The sequence below is a fragment of the Pangasianodon hypophthalmus genome, chromosome 17 (genome assembly GCF_027358585.1).
Source record: "Pangasianodon hypophthalmus isolate fPanHyp1 chromosome 17, fPanHyp1.pri, whole genome shotgun sequence".
NCBI lineage: Eukaryota > Metazoa > Chordata > Actinopteri > Siluriformes > Pangasiidae > Pangasianodon > Pangasianodon hypophthalmus.
The window spans coordinates 9,635,096-9,653,352 of NC_069726.1; the positions used below are offsets into that span (position 1 = coordinate 9,635,096).

An 18,257-nucleotide genomic window follows, 5' to 3' on the forward strand; every position below is an offset into this window, starting at 1 on the left:
ACTGAGAGGTGCTATTCAAGTTTTTCCACTTATAATCAAGCATATCTCATGTAAAATAAGGTGTATAGTGAAGATTCTTTTTTGTCCTCATTCATTGACCCATTGGATTTTGGACCATTCTGCACTGCCCACTCAAATTTCTGATGATTTGCATAATATACAAATCAAGTTAAAATCAATCATCTTAATGATAGTAAGGTGTGCTGCAGGTTGGCCGGCATCAGCTGGAGAACTAGAGGGCTACACCAAGCTCTGCAGCACCTACTTGTCCTCAGTCTGTGCTGTCACCAGAGCTTCAAATTGTGTTTGCTGTTCAACGTGCAGATAAAGGAAGACTTAATGATTTCCACAAATGGCCACCCCCTTGGTGAGGTTGAGAGAGTGGACCATCTGTGAGAATCTTGAGGACACAAGATTATCAAAGCAAACAAGATGCTTTCAAATGGTTTTCAAATTGTTTTGCCGGGAGTTTCTTGCCTGCATCGGCGTCTTAACTATACTGTTTCTTTCTTTTTTTAAATCAATAATATCGCGCTAATATCAACAAATCTTCAACTAAGGTGTGTTAAACAACATGTCAAACATTCAGCTTGTTCAGTGTGTTGAGTGCAGGATGATGTTTAGTCACTTTTCCTCCGTCGTTAGTAATAGCTTTATTTGTGATAAATGCATGTTAGTTAGCTCTCTGACGGAGAAGATTGCAGCATTAGAGGTGCGCATCCAGACTCTAGAGAGGGTTAGTGAGAGTGAGAGCAGCGTAGTTTCTGTAGGGGAAAGTCTGGATGCCTTAGGTGGAGTTAGTAATCCCCCCAACTCCGGCATTAGAGCCTTCACAGCAGGGAGAATGGGTGACGACTCGGCGGCATAATCGCAAAGCCAAAGCTAACGCTAAGACTCGCCCACAGGAGCACCACTCCTCTCTGCTTCACGTGTCCAACAGGTTTGCTCTCCTTAGTGAAGCACCCGCTGAGAAACCTGAAAGAGCTCTGGTTATAGGTGACTCTATCTTGCGGCACGTGAAATTAGCTAGGCCTTTAGGGGCACCAGCAGCTTTAGTTAGGTGTATACCGGGAGCCAGGGCGCCGGATATAGCAGGTAATCTTAGGGTCTTAGGCAACCACAGGTTCCCAAAGATAGTTATTCATGTAGGAGCTAATGATATACACCTTCGTCAGTCTGAGGTTACTAAGAGTAACTTGGTAGAGGTGTGTAAATTAGCGAAAGTGATGTCCGATGCTGTAATATGCTCTGGCCCCATCCCAATGCGGGGTGGCGATGTAGCTTACAGCAGGTTATGGTCGCTGAACTGCTGGATGTCCAGGTGGTGCTCCAAAAACAATGTGGGCTTTATAGATAATTGGACTAACTTTGAGGGCAAGGCTGGCCTGTTAGGGCGGGACGGTATCCATCCCACTCGGGAAGGTGCTGCTCTCATTTCTTGCAGCATAGCACATAGTCTCAGAACAGGCCTAGTTAATTGGTGACAATCCAGGGCTAAGGCCAGGGAGCAGATAAGCAGGCTAAACCGACCGTCTGCTAGCTGCACTGAGTCGTCACTTAGGTTTCACTGTATTGAGACTGTGTCTGTTCCCCGAGCCAAACAAAATTATAGACATTCTCAGACAGTTTGTTTTAGTAACCTAATTAACATAAAATTAAACCAAACCGAATGCATAGCCAGCACCGTTGATCTGAAGCTAGGACTGTTGAATATTAGATCTCTTACATCTAAAGCGCTTATTGTTAATGAAACCATTACTGATCAGGAGTTTGATGTACTGTGTTTAACAGAAACGTGGATTAAACCAAACGAGTTTGTAGCATTAAATGAAGCTAGTCCTCCCGGGTACAGTTACATTACATCAGCCCTGTCTAACTGGCAGAGGAGGAGGCGTCGCAGTCATTTATAATGATAATCTAGCCGTTACACAAAAACCTAGTCATAAATTCAACGCATTTGAAGTTCTTTATTCTAACATAACATACGTAGCCACTAAAAATATGTCTACCCAGGTGATTCCAGTAATTATTATCTACAGACCCCCAGGGCCATATTCGGAATTCCTATGTGAATTTGCGGATTTCATCTCTAACCTGGTTGTTTCTTTAGACAAGGCATTAATTGTTGGAGACTTTAATATTCATTTTGATAATTCAGATGACCCTCTGAGAAGAGCAGTTGTGTCCATTCTAGATTCTGTAGGGGTTAATCAGAATGTAATAGGACCCACCCATAGTGGTGGTCACACTTTTGATTTAATACTAACATTCAGATTAAATATAGAAAATATAGTCTCATGTCCACAGTCTGAAGCTATCTCAGATCATTACCTCATCTCATTTAAAATGTGTATTAATCATAGTATATGCACCTTGCCACATCACCATGTCAAACGTACGTTCACGTCAACAACTGCACAGAGTTTTATCAGTGATCTCCCAGATTTATCAACCATGATTGGATCACCGTCTGATCCCAAAGAACTTGACCAGGCAACTGAATGTTTAGAATCAACGTTCTGCAAATCACTAGATAAGGTAGCTCCACTTAGAAGAAAAATAATTAGGGAGAAAAAGCTAGCACCCTGGTATAGCGATCACACACGAACTTTAAAACAGACCACTCGAAAACTAGAACGTAAATGGCGTCAAACTAACTTGGTAGTATTTCAAATAGCATGGAAGGAGAGCCTTTTGAGCTATAAGAAAGCTCTTAGTGCTGCTAGATCAATGTATCTCTCCACCCTAATTGAAGATAACAGAAATAATCCTAGATTCTTATTTAATACTGTAGCAAAATTAACTAGGAATAAGACCACAATAGAAACACGCACACAATCATTATATAGCAGCGATGACTTCATGAATTTTTTCAATGGTAAAATTGAAAATATCAGGCTAGAAATTCAGACTATTAATTTAAAACCGGACAGTTCTATAACTAACCCTGTAGATGACAATATGATAATATTAGATAAACCATTACAACGCTTTACTCCCCTTGAAGAGACTGAACTAATTTCACTAATTTCATCATCAAAATCATCAACCTGTATGCTAGATCCTTTACCTACTTGTTTCCTCAAACAGATAATTCCTGAAACAATCAAACCTCTTTTAAAGATAATCAGTTCTTCCCTTAGCATTGGCTATGTACCTAAATCTTTTAAATTAGCAGTTATCAAGCCCCTGATTAAAAAACCTGACCTTGACCCCTGTCAGCTGTATAGACCAATATCGCTATAGACCAATAGACCAATATCAAACCTCCCCTTTATTTCCAAGGTCCTAGAAAAGGTTGTAGCACAGCAGCTATGCTCATACTTACATAGGAATAACATTCATGAAATGTATCAGTCCGGATTTAGGCCTCATCATAGCACAGAGACATCTTGAGACATCAAGTTGTAAATGACTTACTACTGGCCTCTGATCAGGGTTGTGTCTCCTTGCTGGTGCTGCTTGACCTTAGTGCAGCTTTTGATACCATTGATCATGCTATTCTCCTCGATAGACTAGAAAATGTAGTAGGCATTAAGGGAACAGCCCTTTCCTGGCTCAGGTCTTATTTGACTGATCGTTATCAGTTTGTAAACGTAAATGGTGACTTCTCTTCTCATACTAAGGTAAAGTTTGGTGTCCCGCAAGGCTCTGTTTTAGACCCACTGCTCTTTTCTCTATATATGCTACCTCTGGGTAAAATTATCCATAAGCAGGGTATTAGCTCCCACTGTTACGCTGATGACACACAGTTGTATGTTTCAGCAAAGCCAGATGACAGACACCAGCTTAATAAAGTTGAGGAATGTGTAAAAGACATTAGAAACTGGATGCTTATTAACTTTCTCTTACTTAATTCTGACAAGACAGAAGTACTTGTACTAGGACCACATGCAGCTAGAAGTAAGCTTTCTGATTACATAATAACTCTGGATGACCTTTCTGTTTCATCATGTGCAGCAGTAAAAGACCTTGGTATCGACTCTAGTCTTTCTTTTGAAGCTCATGTAGATAATATAACTAGGATTGCTTTCTTTCATCTCAGAAATATTGCTAAAATAAGAAATATATTGTCACTACACGATGCAGAAAAATTAGTTCATGCTTTTGTTACCTCTAGGTTGGATTATTGTAATGCCTTACTGTCTGGATGTTCCAGTAGATGCATAAACAAGCTCCAGTTAGTCCAGAATGCAGCAGCGAGAGTCCTTACTAGAACCAGAAGATATAACCACATAACCCCTATCTTATCCACACTGCATTGGCTCCCAATCAAATTTCGTATTGATTATAAAATACTACTATTGACCTATAAAGCACTAAATGGTCTCGCACCACAGTACCTGAGCGAACTTTTGATCTTTTATGATCCGTCACGCCTACTCAGATCAAAAGGTGCAGGCTATTTGTTGGTACCTCGAATAATGCAGGCTACAGCTGGGGGTAGAGCTTTCTCTTACAAAGCCCCACAGTTATGGAACAGCCTTCCACTTAGTGTTCGGGGCTCAGGCACAGTCTCAGTGTTTAAGTCTAGGCTGAAAATATATTTGTTTAGTCAAACCTTTAGTGAATAGTTTTTTTAGGTACAGGGGCAGGTCTGGAGGGTTTCACAGGCATAGAGTGTTGTGGTGAACTGGGATGTTTGGATGCTGTTGCCCCCCCCACTCTCACACGTTCACTCAGGTTTGTTGACGGTGGAGTGGCTGGCTGCCTTATGTCCCAGAGTGCCCTCATGTCTGTGTTAGCTTCTGGCTCTCCCTTTTCGTTATGCTGTCATAGCTAGTATTGCCGGAGTCCCTGCTTGCACTCTGCATGCAGAGTACATCGTGCTTAACCATTAGAGGACAAAAGCTCACCTAACAATCTCTCCCTCACTCTCTGTCGAGCTACACATACTACTTCTGAGATGCCAGTGATGCCAGTGATCCTGACCCCTTCTGCTCCTCCTCGCTGCCTGACCCATCCTGATGCCCTACTTCTGGTTGGAGTTCTCATCGGTTGAGTTCGCTCGCTACTGCTGGGGGCGGCCCCATATGGACTGCCTGAAGAACTGTTTGGATTGCTGGGGATGGCGCCACCTGGGGGCTGTGGAGATGGCATGGGGATCACATATGGGGAGCTGTACTGTAATGGCTTGGTACTGCGATTGCTGTAGTGGCTTTGGGGCTGCGGTTGCCACGAGCAGCTTCATACTCAGGACTCCATCAGTGGACAGTGGATAGATTTTAACCAGCCGGACTTCTTGCAAAAACTGTGATGAATTTATTGGTTGCACAATTGCACTATTTGTCCATATAGTACACAATAATAGAAGAGATTTATTTATAAGTGCACTATCCGTTGCACCCAGATGAGGATGGGTTCCCTTTTGAGCCTGGTTCCTCTCAGGGTTTCTTCCTCATATCATCTCGGGGAGTTTTTCCTTGCCACCGTCGCCACTGGCTTGCTCATTAGGGATAAATTCACAGTGATAAATTCAAAGATTTACAATATATTTTTGTGAATCCATTTATTTCTGTAAAGCTGCTTTGTGACAATGTCCATTGTTAAAAGCGCTATACAAATAAAATTGAATTGAATTGAATTAATTGAACACAATTTTAATCCACTATTTTAATAACTAATTCAATAGTGAGTTATTTAATTTAATCCTATAAAATATAGCTCAGTGAACAGCAGTCAAGTATAATGTCAGAATATTTGGCTTTTTTAATCATTGGATACCTACAGTAAATGCTACCACACAGATTGCTTGACTCAGTATATACTGTATATTATAACAGATATATAATATTACAAATCTAGGTTTATTATGTACAACATAGACATGATGCAATAATACACATAAATAGCATTACAAAACACAGTTGTGATTGTTGCCTTTCAGGTCAGAGGGCTCTCTGGCTCCTGTATCTGTGGTTGATCTCATTCAGGACTACATCTGAGCTGGGCTCCTCCTCCTCTGTGATTGTACGGTCATCTAATGGACTGCCTGTGATTAGGAATTAGGAATAGAGCAATTACAAGTATACCCTTGTCAAGAGATGCTATTTCTTTATCCTGAATATAATTTGGAATGGTGTGGGAGGTGGATGTTTAATAGATGGTTTGAGAAAGTGGCATAAAGTGTAATGGATAGATTGAAAGACTGACCAACACTCACCGATTCCCATTGACCTGTCTGATCCTGAGCTGTCACTGACCAAGAAGGAACTGGATGAGTTGTTGGACTTGGATGATTTCACTGATCTGAATGAGGAAGCAATTCTATTTACAGTGGATTTCTTGGTCCTCTGTGTAGCAGTGTGACTCCAATCTGTTATCCAAATTCAAGAAGATTGTGTATAAATTCTGATTTTAATACATCTATACAAAATAAGTGGACAACATCCAGCATAATTGAAATGAATTAAAGGAAAAGCTTTAATGCACACAACATTCCATTGCCATGTCAAAACATTTGATGAATAAAACAAACACACCTGAGTTCTCAACTAGCCTCAGGTTTCCACAGCACAGGTGTATTCTCCACTGTCTTCTGACGTTCTCCTTCACAGCACAGTGGAACACAAAGATAAAGAAGCCTGCAGGAGACAAATAGGACTCTGTGGGTCATAACTGCACCTTCACAATGTGTTAGATAATTAGTACATTAGATATATAAAGTCTACACCTACTTGTTAAAATTGCAGGGGTTTGTGAAAAAAATGAAAAAAAAAATGAAACCAAGATAAACCATGTCAGATCTTTTGTCAACTTTAAAGTGATATAGCAACCAACAAAAATCAAGGGAAAAACAAATAGACAAGTATAACAAAGAAAAATAAAAAAACTGCTATGAGGTAGGGTGACTAGATGGAAGCCCTTTCCCACTAAAATACACCCATGTAAATCACCCCAAACCATATGGTAAAATGTGTTATGGCCTGATGAGATCAAGGTAGAACTTTTTGGGCATAATTCTAAAAGATTTGTTTGACACAAAAACAAGAATGTTTGTTTTTGTGTCAAACATACCAAAGAACGCTATGCCCACAATGAAGCGTGGTGATGGCAGCAACATACTGTGGGGCTACTTCTCTTGTACTGGGGCTCTATTCAAGATAGAGGGAATAATGGTTAGCTCCAAATACAAATATATTTTGGCAAAAAAAAAACAGCTGAAGATAAAGAAAAAATTCATCTTCCTGCATGATAACAGCTCAAAGCACAAATCCAAGTCAACAAGGGAATGACTTCAGAAGAAGAAGGTCAACATTTTGAAATGGCCCAGTCAGCCCAGATCTAAATCCTATTGAAAACCTGTGAAATGTCTTGAAGAGGGCTGTGCACAGACGACTCCCTTGCAGTTTGAAAGATCTGGAGCATTTTTGGCAAGGAAGAGTGGAATTAAATTGCTAAATTGCTATAATAGTCTGGTAGTATGTAAAAGTATGGTAGACTTTTATGCAAAAAGTGCTTTATTACCAAAGAAAAGGTGCTTTAACAAAGTATTTGTTAAGGGGAGTGCACACTTGTGCAATCATGTTGTAGTAAGTTTTTTCTTTTTTTCCTTAAAGCATTTTATTTGTTTTTGTTGGTTGTGGTATCACACTAAAGGTGGAAAAAGATTTGACATGATTTATCTTTTAATTTTTTTACATGTAGGCTTTTTATGTCCACTGAATGTCAGGTGCAAAATGACAACAGTCAAAGTGACTAGCAATGATTAATGTTATTAATAACAGGAATGAATTATGAATGTGGAAGCTCATTTTTGACACAATTCTGCACTGTTTAATTTCTAGAAGACTTTTGTGAACAGATTATTATAAAAGAGAGCAATCCGAATCAAGATGATCCCACACCATTAATTACTACATGTATAGCATGATGGCAGGATTAAAGCCTCCTGGTAAGTGGTGAAATATCTCCAAGAATTAAGAGACTACTTAATACTACAAGATATTTAAATTGAATTGCTGAAAAGGAAGGAAGGAATGGCTATAGTGAGTCCTAAAGTGTTCTCTGAAATATATCAACTTCTACTTTGAGCCAGTGGACTTTATTTAAGACTGCAGAACATGGTTAAAGAGATATTAGAACATGTAGAGTAAGTGCTTAAATGCATACCTTGCAGTGAGTTAAAGATGGCAAACAGGTACATAAAGGGCAGGTTGACAGCACCCCAGGCAAAAAAGGCAAATCCCCAGGTGAGGCCCAAAAGAACAGTAAGCCCTGCCACACTTCGCAGGTCCTGTAGGACACTGCGATGCTGTAGGTTATGAGGATTTTGTCTCTTAATGCGACAAAGCTGAACCATTACCACAATGAACATGCTAAGGTTCAGTACGAAGACAACACAAAAGTATGCCACCACTGCAACATAGTAGGCTATATCATTCTTCAGCCAGCAACTGCATGGAGAAAGATGACAAGATCACACAGTTACACATCTGATTTCCATCAATGTAATTCATCTAAACAATGATTAGATGTTCTTACAATTCATCTGAGGTTCCATCTTCAAACTTCCCATAAGACACTAGTCCATAATTGTTTTTATCAATGGCTATGACAATGATGACCACAATTAGAGGAATACCTTAGATACAAAGGAATAAAAAAACAATTTATTCAGTCAAAACTATTACAACTGACCTAAACAAGACATATCAGATAACACCAGCTATGTGAATGTTATAGAATTACAACACTTATCCACATACCCCAGCCAGCAAGTCCTAATTTGACCATGAAGCGGGACACATAGGTGTTAAAAACTTTAACAAGGGCAATGTACATATGGACAGCCTCCATGGCCATCCAGGTGAAAGACGCCAACAGGAAGTAGTGCAAGAAGAAGGCAGTGGAGATGCAGAGCCCCACAACATTGGGGTACAGAGCCAGCCAAGCATCCAGTAGGAATGTCAGGTTCAACAGAAGCAAAGCCAAACATAGCTGGATCACAATTTTTGATGGGATATCCTTACGCAGTGTCCTACAAGAGAAGATATAAACACTGTACTAAATATTAAGCACCTTAAATTTACTCAATGTAGATGTCCATATATGCAGATGGACATATATTTGATTGCTTAAATGATTCTGACTTTGCTATTTGCAATAACACACTTTAATTATATATTATATAATGCCTTTGCAATGTGTGATTGGTGCAAAACTCACTCAAAAGCCAGATAAGTCATCAGGGTGACAGAGAGGAAAATGGCAGAGATGCCACAGCCAATATAGGTGATGTAGGTTAGGATGGTGGCCTGCAAACGATTGTTTATCCCTTCTCTGGAAAGGTCCTATTACGAAAATTTATAAAAAAGAACTAAGCTGGAATTTGCCAGTCAAATATTTATATGCATTACAACTAAGCAAAAAATACCTAACTATTATATATATGCTGAATTAACAATGATCCTGTGCACAAAGCGAGCTCCATAAAGACATAGTTTGCCAAAATTAGTGTGAAAGAACTCAAGTTCCTGACAGCCCTGAGTCCTGACCTCAACCCCACTGAACACCTTCAGGATGAATTGGAATGCTGACTGTGCACCAAGCTTTCTCACTGGAATCAGTGCCTGACCTCTCTAATGCTCTTCAGCTCTTACGGCTGAATGGCCAGAAATTCATACAGCCACATTCCACATTCTAGTGGAAAGCCTTCCCAAAAGAGTGGAGGCTGTTATAGCAGCAAAGGTGAGACCAACTTTGGAATGGGATGGTCAACAAGCATGTGGGTATGGTCAGCTCTCCACATACTTTTGGCCATATAGTGTTATATAAGAGGATTTCTCTTGACTAAGGAAAGAAAGTTTGTTACAAAATGTGATTTACAGTAAATAACTTCTTCATTAAATAATAAATTCCTTATGTGGCAGCACAAGTCATTAGACAGCAGAAAATGCACCTTTTACCCTCATCAAGAAATACAGATTCTATGAATATGCACTGATAAAGCACTATAAGGTTGCCCTGTGATTTGCACGGCCTACATTTGCCTCTTGAAATATAATGGCCTTTTTTTGGCTTTAACCCCAATTTAGTCATCACTAATTCCTTCCCACTAGTTATTTCATCCCTACAACATAACAAGTACCAATTTGTGGCTAATCTGTGTTTGCCCAAAGCCACTCCATCTATTTGAACTGCTACTCATGCAATGTCATAGGGCAGCTGGACATGCTTGGAGGAAAGCACTACACACCCTCTTCAGTGTACATGAGCTCAAAGATGCCCATGATTAGCCAGTTTCACAAAAGACAGAGGAAAAATACTATCTTTCAGGATTTGACTTCCCAATATCCAAACATTTTATTATTGCAAAGCTTGGGAGGCCAAATAATAACACTTCCCTGTCGCATGCCTGTGAGCTCAGATTACCAACCACTAACCATTACCAGAATACCAACCACTGCATACAACCACTCACATAAATTCTTTCAAAAGTATCCTAAAAATGATTTATGTTTTTATAAAGTGTAAGGTGACTAACAGTAGGTCCCTGGAGGACACGGTGCTCTAACAGCTGTGGCCCGGGTTCGATTCCCAGCCACACAACAGTGCACTCCCAATGCCGGTCCCAAGCACGGATTAAAAATTGCGGAGGGTTGCGTCAGGAAGGGCATCCGGCGGAAAAACTGTGCCAAATCAAATATGCGGACGAATGATCCACTGTGGCAACCCCTAACAGGAGTAGCCGAAAGACGAACAGCAACAGGGTGACTAACAGCATTAAGCAGTATTTAATATTTTTATTTATAAAGATGAACTTATCTCCAGATATTCTGTAACTCCTAATAAGTTTGAAGGCCCTGGATTCTCTGAGTAAGGAACTCCAGGCCCAATGTTTCAAACCTCCTTAACAGCCCATATGCAGTAATATTTTCATCTATCTTTCTTCTTATCTACATTCTCAAATAAATTACTAAGCAAAGTTTTTTGTTTTTTTTTTTACTAGTGAGGCAATGAGAGACGAAGGCTTCTCTCACCAAGAGCACACCGAAGCTAGTCAGATGGTTACAGCCACAAATCGTCTCAGTTTCAGTGTAGTTCAGCAAAGTGCAGCCCTCAGAGCTCCAGCCACCAGAGCCACCTAACAATAAACAACACAGTCAAATAATTTAATAAATATCTTTAATAAATTTGATCAAGATACCATATAAATCAGTGAAGAACAACGACTAATTGTGTTGACAACACTTTAACAATATATTTAAATTCTGAAGATAAAATTAACAGTGTGATCATAATGCTTGCCCACAGTCAAGTTCAATATGCAGGGCCACATTTCCACTTAGCTTGGGTTTAAGTTTAATCTGCAATCTTAGAAGTGTAGGTTAATACAATGGGTGACAAACTGTGTTTAGTTCAACAAACTGGCCTACTTGCAAATGAGAGTGGCTAGTAGCACTGCTTGAAATGTTGGAGTGTTTTTAAAGTGCTTCTGCCAATAATGTTTCCCTGGTTTCTTTATTGAGCTCAATTGGTGAATATACCTTGACAATATTACCATTTATACGATACATTTCTGATTATTTATAGTCCTCACCATTTAAGCTGAATTTCCAAAATACACACGATCGTGAAAAGTTACCCTGTGGAGATAATATTAAATGTATTAATGAACGTTTTTTTACCATGCAACCAAAAGAAAAATGTGTTTAAGTTTAGTTTTACAGCCTGCTTTTACTGACCTCAACAGTTTCTGTGCTCTTCAGGATAAAAACTATTTGGTCTCTCAGGTTAGAGATGGACAAGTTAGCCACACTGGAGCCAAGAACCCCACTGATCAGCCTGCTGTTGTTTGGGTTTAATGTTTTGTCCTACAGATTGTGATGACAACAATGCATGCATGTCAGGTTGATGCAGATCAAAAGAACATGCACACATACACACACACGCACACACAACTGCATTTGAGAGGTTTATGATTTACCTCATAAACCTGTCAAATGCAGCAGGTATTATATACAAGTGAACTAAGCAAATAAAAATATCATATAGTACCTTGGAAAGAGAACACACCTGGAAAAGAGTGGTCTTCTGGTAGAAATTAAACTGTACTCTAGAGGCCAGCTGCTGCTGCTGAGGAGTTAGGTTCGCTGTGAGGGAAGCAGGGAGAGTTATGGAACCCTGAGGAGACCTGGGCTCAGTAATCCTCGACCTGGGGCCGATCTAAAATACATAAGAAGATGATACAAAATACACCATTTTTTTCCTTAAGAGTGTGAGTATTTGTTACTGAGGTGTTACCTGCAAGTTGGAGGGGTCAGTGATAGTGAATGTGGTTTCCGGAAAAAGAGCTCCATCTACCGGTTTCACTGCCAGAGCCACAGATGGGGAGAGAATACTTTGACTCTGTCCCTGCACAACCAGCTTCAAGCCAACAGTATCCACAATGCCAATGATCCTCATCAAATCAGAAAAGGTATACTGTTTATTATATGCACAGTATATGTTATGAAATGACTGCATAGTGTTCAAAACAGGCATATAGTGTATTTGTCATAACTATTATTCAGAGAGTTTAAAGTTAACCACACAATGTTTTGGGGCTATATTTTGAGGAGTTGAGTTTAACACTAATTCAGGGTTGGCGAAATAACTCAGCAACTTAAGCCTCCAAAATCAGGAAAAGAAAATGCAGACAAAAGAAGGAAATAGTTGTTTTTTTTTCCTTCGTTGTCAAATGTAATATGAGGTAACATAAAAAGAGACAAGAGACAATTTAAAAATGAAAAATAAAAAAAGGCTAATAGGAAAATATATGAATTAGAAGATGACAAGCATTGAAAGTAACATGTAATTCTGCATGAATAGCCCTAATTGTAATAATCACATTAACCACTGCAAATAACACATCCTATTATTATTTGCATTTTATTTTTTATAGTCAACAGTTAATTGTGCTCACAACTTAATGAAGCCACAAGATACTATATCAAGGTCATGAAATCATAGCGTGTGCATCAGATATAAGTTATGTATGTCATTGATACTGATGTCCATTGTGCATAGCACTCAATTGTCCCTTGGAGAATAATAATAGTTTATTCAATTGTATTCAAGGGCTACAAGTCAATCTCTTTATTTTTACCTGTTTGAGCTGGATGCCAGCATATTAGGAGGTGCATCTATAAGATTGCTGACAATGTTGATAGTCGTGTTTCCCAGAGCCAAGCTAACATTGGGCCCAGAAAGAAGCGACTCTAGCAGAGATACAGCCTGCTGTATCTGTGTGGAGTTCAGAGAAGATGCATTCCTTGTCAGATTCAGAAGACCTTCAGCAGTCGCTTCTGCACTCACTGATGAGTCTGCGGAGGCTGTATGTATCGTGGTATAAACAATACAAATTCAGAGTATAGTACTGTGGATTATTAAATGTATCCAATATTTTCCTATTTGCATTATTTAAGTGATATTAAGAATTGACCTCACAACTGATATGCACTATATGGCCAAAAGTTTGTGGACACCTGACCATCACACCCATATGTGGTTCTTCCCAAACTGTTGCCATAACGTTGGAAGCACACAATTGTCTAGAATGTCTTTGTATGCTGTTACAGTTATTACAGTTACAGTTTCCCTTAACTGGAACTAAGGGGCCCAGACGTGTTCCCGCATCATTTTTAAGTTCGGTGTGGAAGAACTCAAGTGGCCTGCAATTTCCATTTATTGCTGGGGTCTTACCGCATGTTTGGCCATATAGTGTAAGAATTCGGTGTGTATATATATATATATATATATATATATATATATATATATATATATATATATATATATATATATATATATATGGGTTAAGGTTGAATATTTAATGGAAAATCTTTATTAACAATCAGTAAGTCTAGTCTCGGAATCCAGATTTTTAGCATTCGCTAGAGAGATTTGTGCATTTTGTCAATAAACATGGCCATGAACCACCTACTATCAGTGATTTGACTGATATTTGACTGCAGATAACAAACCACAGTACTTATCCCATAGCCCTTATCCCATCAACAAACACTCAAAATTATCTTCTCACTAATTGCTTCAAGTAAAATTCTTTAATAACTTTTAAAGAATAGATTAGACAGTTTCTTTTCAGTCCAGTGCAATGTGTCATGGTGTGGTTCAAAAGTAATTTTTTTCCTAATCTCGAGCCAGTCAAGATTCAAGATTGTGATGCTTGTGGCCAGAAAATGTATGTAGCCCATGTGCTGAATGTCTGAGGCGAAGACTAGTTGTACGCTATTGCTGGAAATATTTAGCCAGGCAATTTTGTTGTAAGTTAATCTTTTAAAAGAAAAATAATCCCTGTTGTATATACAGTTGAGGCCAAAAGTTTACATTCAAAACTCCACACATTTCATGTTACCATACATTTCCTGTGTTAAGTCAATTAGGGTATATACTCAATTTCCATAAGAGGTCATTTCAAAATCACAGCTAAGAGACAGATTTATTTCAGCTTTTATTTACTATATTAGATTTTCAGTTAGTCAAAAGTTTACATATACATTGTTAGCAGTTGGTGGCATTGCTTTTGAATTGCATGAACTTGAATAAAATGTTTGGGGTAGCCTTCTACAAGCTTTACGCAAAACATTGTCAGAATTTTTGTCCATTCCTCCTGACAGAACTGGTGTAACTCAGTCATGTCTGTGGGCCTCCTTGCCCAGACATGCTTTTTCAGTTCAGGCCACAAATTTCCTATGGGATTCATGTCAAGCTTTATGATGGACACTCCAATACTTTCACTTATTTGTATTTAAGCCTTTTTGTTACAACTTTGGAGGTATGCCTAGGATCATTTTCCTTCATATATAGTGCTGATTATGGCCAATTAGTTACATTTTTGTTTCATCTGTCCAGAAAACACTTTTTCAAAAGGCTGGTGATTACCTGCAAACATCAGTTGGGCTATTTTATGCCAGTCTTAGAGGAGGGACTTCTTCCTTGTACAGCAGCCTTTGATGATGTAGGACTATCCTAACGGTGGATGTACATACATTGGTACCTGATGCCTCCAACTCCTTCACCAGTACCTTTGTTGCTGTCTTGGGATTCAGTTAAACCTTTCAGACCAAACTAAGTTTGTTCATCCATGTGAGTTGAATGATACAGTGTCTGTGTGGTCCCATGATTTATATATTTGTATAATATTGTTTAATAGTATACAAATATATACATGCTTGATGCTTGTGGTACCTTCAACTGTTTCGAAATTGCTCCTAAATAGGAACCGGACTTCTTTAAAGGCCCACAATTATTTTTCTGAGGCCTTGGCTGAGTTGCTTGAATTTTCCCATGGTATCAAGCACAAAAGGCACTGTCTCTAAAGAATCAGAAGTATCTAAGAATCATGGCATCAATTTCTGAAATCTTCCAGACAGTCAACCTGGTGTATGTAAACTTTTGGCCAGTTGAAATTCTGATATAGTTAAATTATTATATAATTAAAGCTGAAATAAATCTGTCTCTAATCATTTGTTTTAAAAATTACCACTGATGTGAACAATGTAGATGCTCTAATTGACATGCCAAAAGAAGTCTGGAGTTGTGAAAAACTGAGATTGAATACTTTAACCTAGATATATGTGCAGCCTTTGGCCTCAAACATGTCTATCTTGTATATAAAGAACATGCTGTGCAGTGTATATTCTTTACATGTCTATGACATGAGACCAGACAGATCTGTGTTCCTGTAAGAGTAGGTTTCCTACCTGTTGTGTCCAAGGTGGCTGCTGAAGTGTTTGTGACTGAGGCTGTAGTTCTGATGTTGGTGACATTAGTGTTTGCAGTTGATGGTGGCATACTGGTGGTAACATAATTCACTGGGTTGCTGTTGCACTTCTCCTTCAGTGGCACAGCTATGTTTGTTCCATTTTTACTGTAATACAAAATGTGAAATGTGTAAAAAGAGAAAATATCATTAAAAATGTATCATATGGTAAATTTTTGCAGTGTATAATTTCATTTATTTGGTTATTCAAATAAAGGCTCACTAATTTGTTGAACTGTTTTCATAGAAAGGTTTTTGCATAGCATATTTTTTCATTGAGACTTATAAGAACTAGTTCACTGACCAGTAATTTGATACAATGTTCACTTTTCCAACTGGGCAGACGTCAGATAGCTGAGCAGAAACTGGCACTATGTTTGTTTGCAAAATATCTGCATTTAGACTATCTTCCCAGCTGCATATGGCTGAAAGACAAAAGTTTGAGTCTCAATACCATGCTGAGGTGTGATGTTATGCAGTAATGCATATTGTATGCATATTCTTCAATGTCATAAAACATTTGAACATAAAAAATGTTTCCTGACACAAATCATATAGGACTGTATTCAGAGTTGAGTTACATGCACACAGTGGGGAGTTAATACCAAAATTGCACACATTGGTATTCAGACCTCAGACACAGGTATGGACATTCACGCTTATTCATCTTTTTTTTCTGGTTATCCTTTTTTTTTTTTTTTTTTTTAATAAATCTTTAATCTATAGGTTGCATGACCATGACATCTTTGTAGCTTATGATTTGAAATAAAGTAAACACAATATAGAAAGCGTGATTCTGTAATGTCAATGGATTTCTATGGCATTTAGCTTTCACTCACACACGATTTAAAAAATAAAAGAGATGGCACATTAAACAAGGACACAGTGACATGCAGCCTCAAGTTTGACATGCCTCTGATGCACCTCTGAGGGAGCCAGTGTGCAATGACATATTTGTTCAAACAGAAGCATAAGTGCCACATGTGACCCATCTCTCGTGTGTGTTAAAATAATGTTTCATAGATATGTCCTGATAAATTACTTAAAAAGGGCTGTGGAGATCCCCTAGCAATTAGATAGATCTGCAGCATTTTACAAGGAGGAGTGGAATAAAATTGCCAAATCAAGATGTGTTATCTTACTAGACTCTTACCCAAAAATACTGAGTGCTTTATTACAAACAAAGGTGCTTTAACAAAGTATTAGTTATGGGGTGTGCATACTAATGCAACCAAATTATTGTAAGCTTTTTCTTTTTTCTTTTTTCTTTTTTTTTTGCCTAAAATGCTTCCTTTTGTTTTTCACTTGAATTTTGTTGGTTGCTATATCACATTAAAGGTGGAGATCTGACATGATTTATCTTGGTTTCCTTTTTTATATCACAAAAAACTTGCAATTTTAGACTTTTGTATATCTATATGTGATATATGTTATACAATATGCATATAGTACATATTTCAAAATATGCACATACATATTACAAAATATGTGTAATTATAGACTTTTAATATCAATGGTATCATTGGATTAGTGTTTTTATTTGATCATTTTAGATTTGTTTCTTGCTTTTATCTTCCATCATATTACAGTTGACAGCAGGGACAGCTGATCATGATATTAGAGGGGAGGGCTAAAACCTAATCTATCTATCAATAGCTCAAAAATGAAACTATTAGGGTTGAGCAATGAATTGGGTCCCTGGAGGACTAGTAATTAGACCACAGCACTTTCACTGCTGCGGCCCGGGTTTGATCCCCAGCCAGGGAACCATTTCAACCAATGGGATTGTGTGAAACAGTGCGCTCTCAGTGCCGGACACAAGCCCGGATAAAATTGGGGAAGGTTGCGTCAGGAAGGGCATGTGGTGTAAAAACTGTGCCAAATCAAAAACACGGACCGATCGGAATGATCTGCTGTGGCGACCCCTAATGGGAGCAGCCGAAAGAGGAACAACAACAGGGTTGAGCAATGAATTATATCACAAGTTCTCACTGATAGCATAAGAATGATGTTGAGGCAAACTACTTCTAGTAGGTGTTTCACTGTAATAACATGATACTACTGTCCATGATAGGCTGCATGAATCTACAATCTGTGATAGAAATAAATCAGCCCCAGCCTTGCTTCTTCATATCAATCTCTGTATTCTTCTTATGACCATTGATGGAGCTGTTTTGTTCTGGTCTGCAAAATTTAAAAAAATTCACTCTAAAACCTCAGGTTGATGCTAAAAATGAAACCTTGACCTTTTTATGTTTAAAAGTCAGGATGGCACTAGCCCTTTTCCATTTATACCAGCTACCCCTGGTTTACAGCAAAGGCAAAAAAAAAAAGTGTACACACTTTCTTTGCCTGAGGTTTCGGTGGCGGTGGGGGGATGGGATATGGTGGTTAAAGGCTAGTACTTGTCTTTAAAGGTGGTAGTCTAGACACTATTGGAAAACTCCATCTCCAATGCCTCTACTCAAGAATAATCTGCCAACCTCAGAAGCAT

At 38.6% G+C, this 18,257-nt stretch overlaps 1 protein-coding gene across 1 annotated transcript in view; it reads right to left on the reverse strand.

Moving 5' to 3' along the window:
* Window positions 1-5,167: 5,167 nt before the first annotated feature.
* LOC113543551 (adhesion G-protein coupled receptor G2) overlaps window positions 5,168-18,257 on the reverse strand; it is a 34,917-nt gene continuing 21,827 nt past the window's right edge. Inside the window, exons 23-37 of the mRNA XM_053241369.1 lie at window positions 16,068-16,188; window positions 15,705-15,871; window positions 13,091-13,316; window positions 12,247-12,403; window positions 12,019-12,168; window positions 11,688-11,816; window positions 11,543-11,588; window positions 10,983-11,086; window positions 9,169-9,293; window positions 8,709-8,980; window positions 8,485-8,584; window positions 8,113-8,396; window positions 6,483-6,584; window positions 6,164-6,316; window positions 5,168-5,992 (exon numbers count right to left, since the gene is read on the reverse strand). Of these exons, the coding sequence (XP_053097344.1) occupies window positions 5,889-5,992; window positions 6,164-6,316; window positions 6,483-6,584; window positions 8,113-8,396; window positions 8,485-8,584; window positions 8,709-8,980; window positions 9,169-9,293; window positions 10,983-11,086; window positions 11,543-11,588; window positions 11,688-11,816; window positions 12,019-12,168; window positions 12,247-12,403; window positions 13,091-13,316; window positions 15,705-15,871; window positions 16,068-16,188 (2,240 nt within the window). The 3' untranslated portion in view covers window positions 5,168-5,888. The remainder of the gene's footprint in view (window positions 5,993-6,163; window positions 6,317-6,482; window positions 6,585-8,112; window positions 8,397-8,484; window positions 8,585-8,708; window positions 8,981-9,168; window positions 9,294-10,982; window positions 11,087-11,542; window positions 11,589-11,687; window positions 11,817-12,018; window positions 12,169-12,246; window positions 12,404-13,090; window positions 13,317-15,704; window positions 15,872-16,067; window positions 16,189-18,257) is intronic.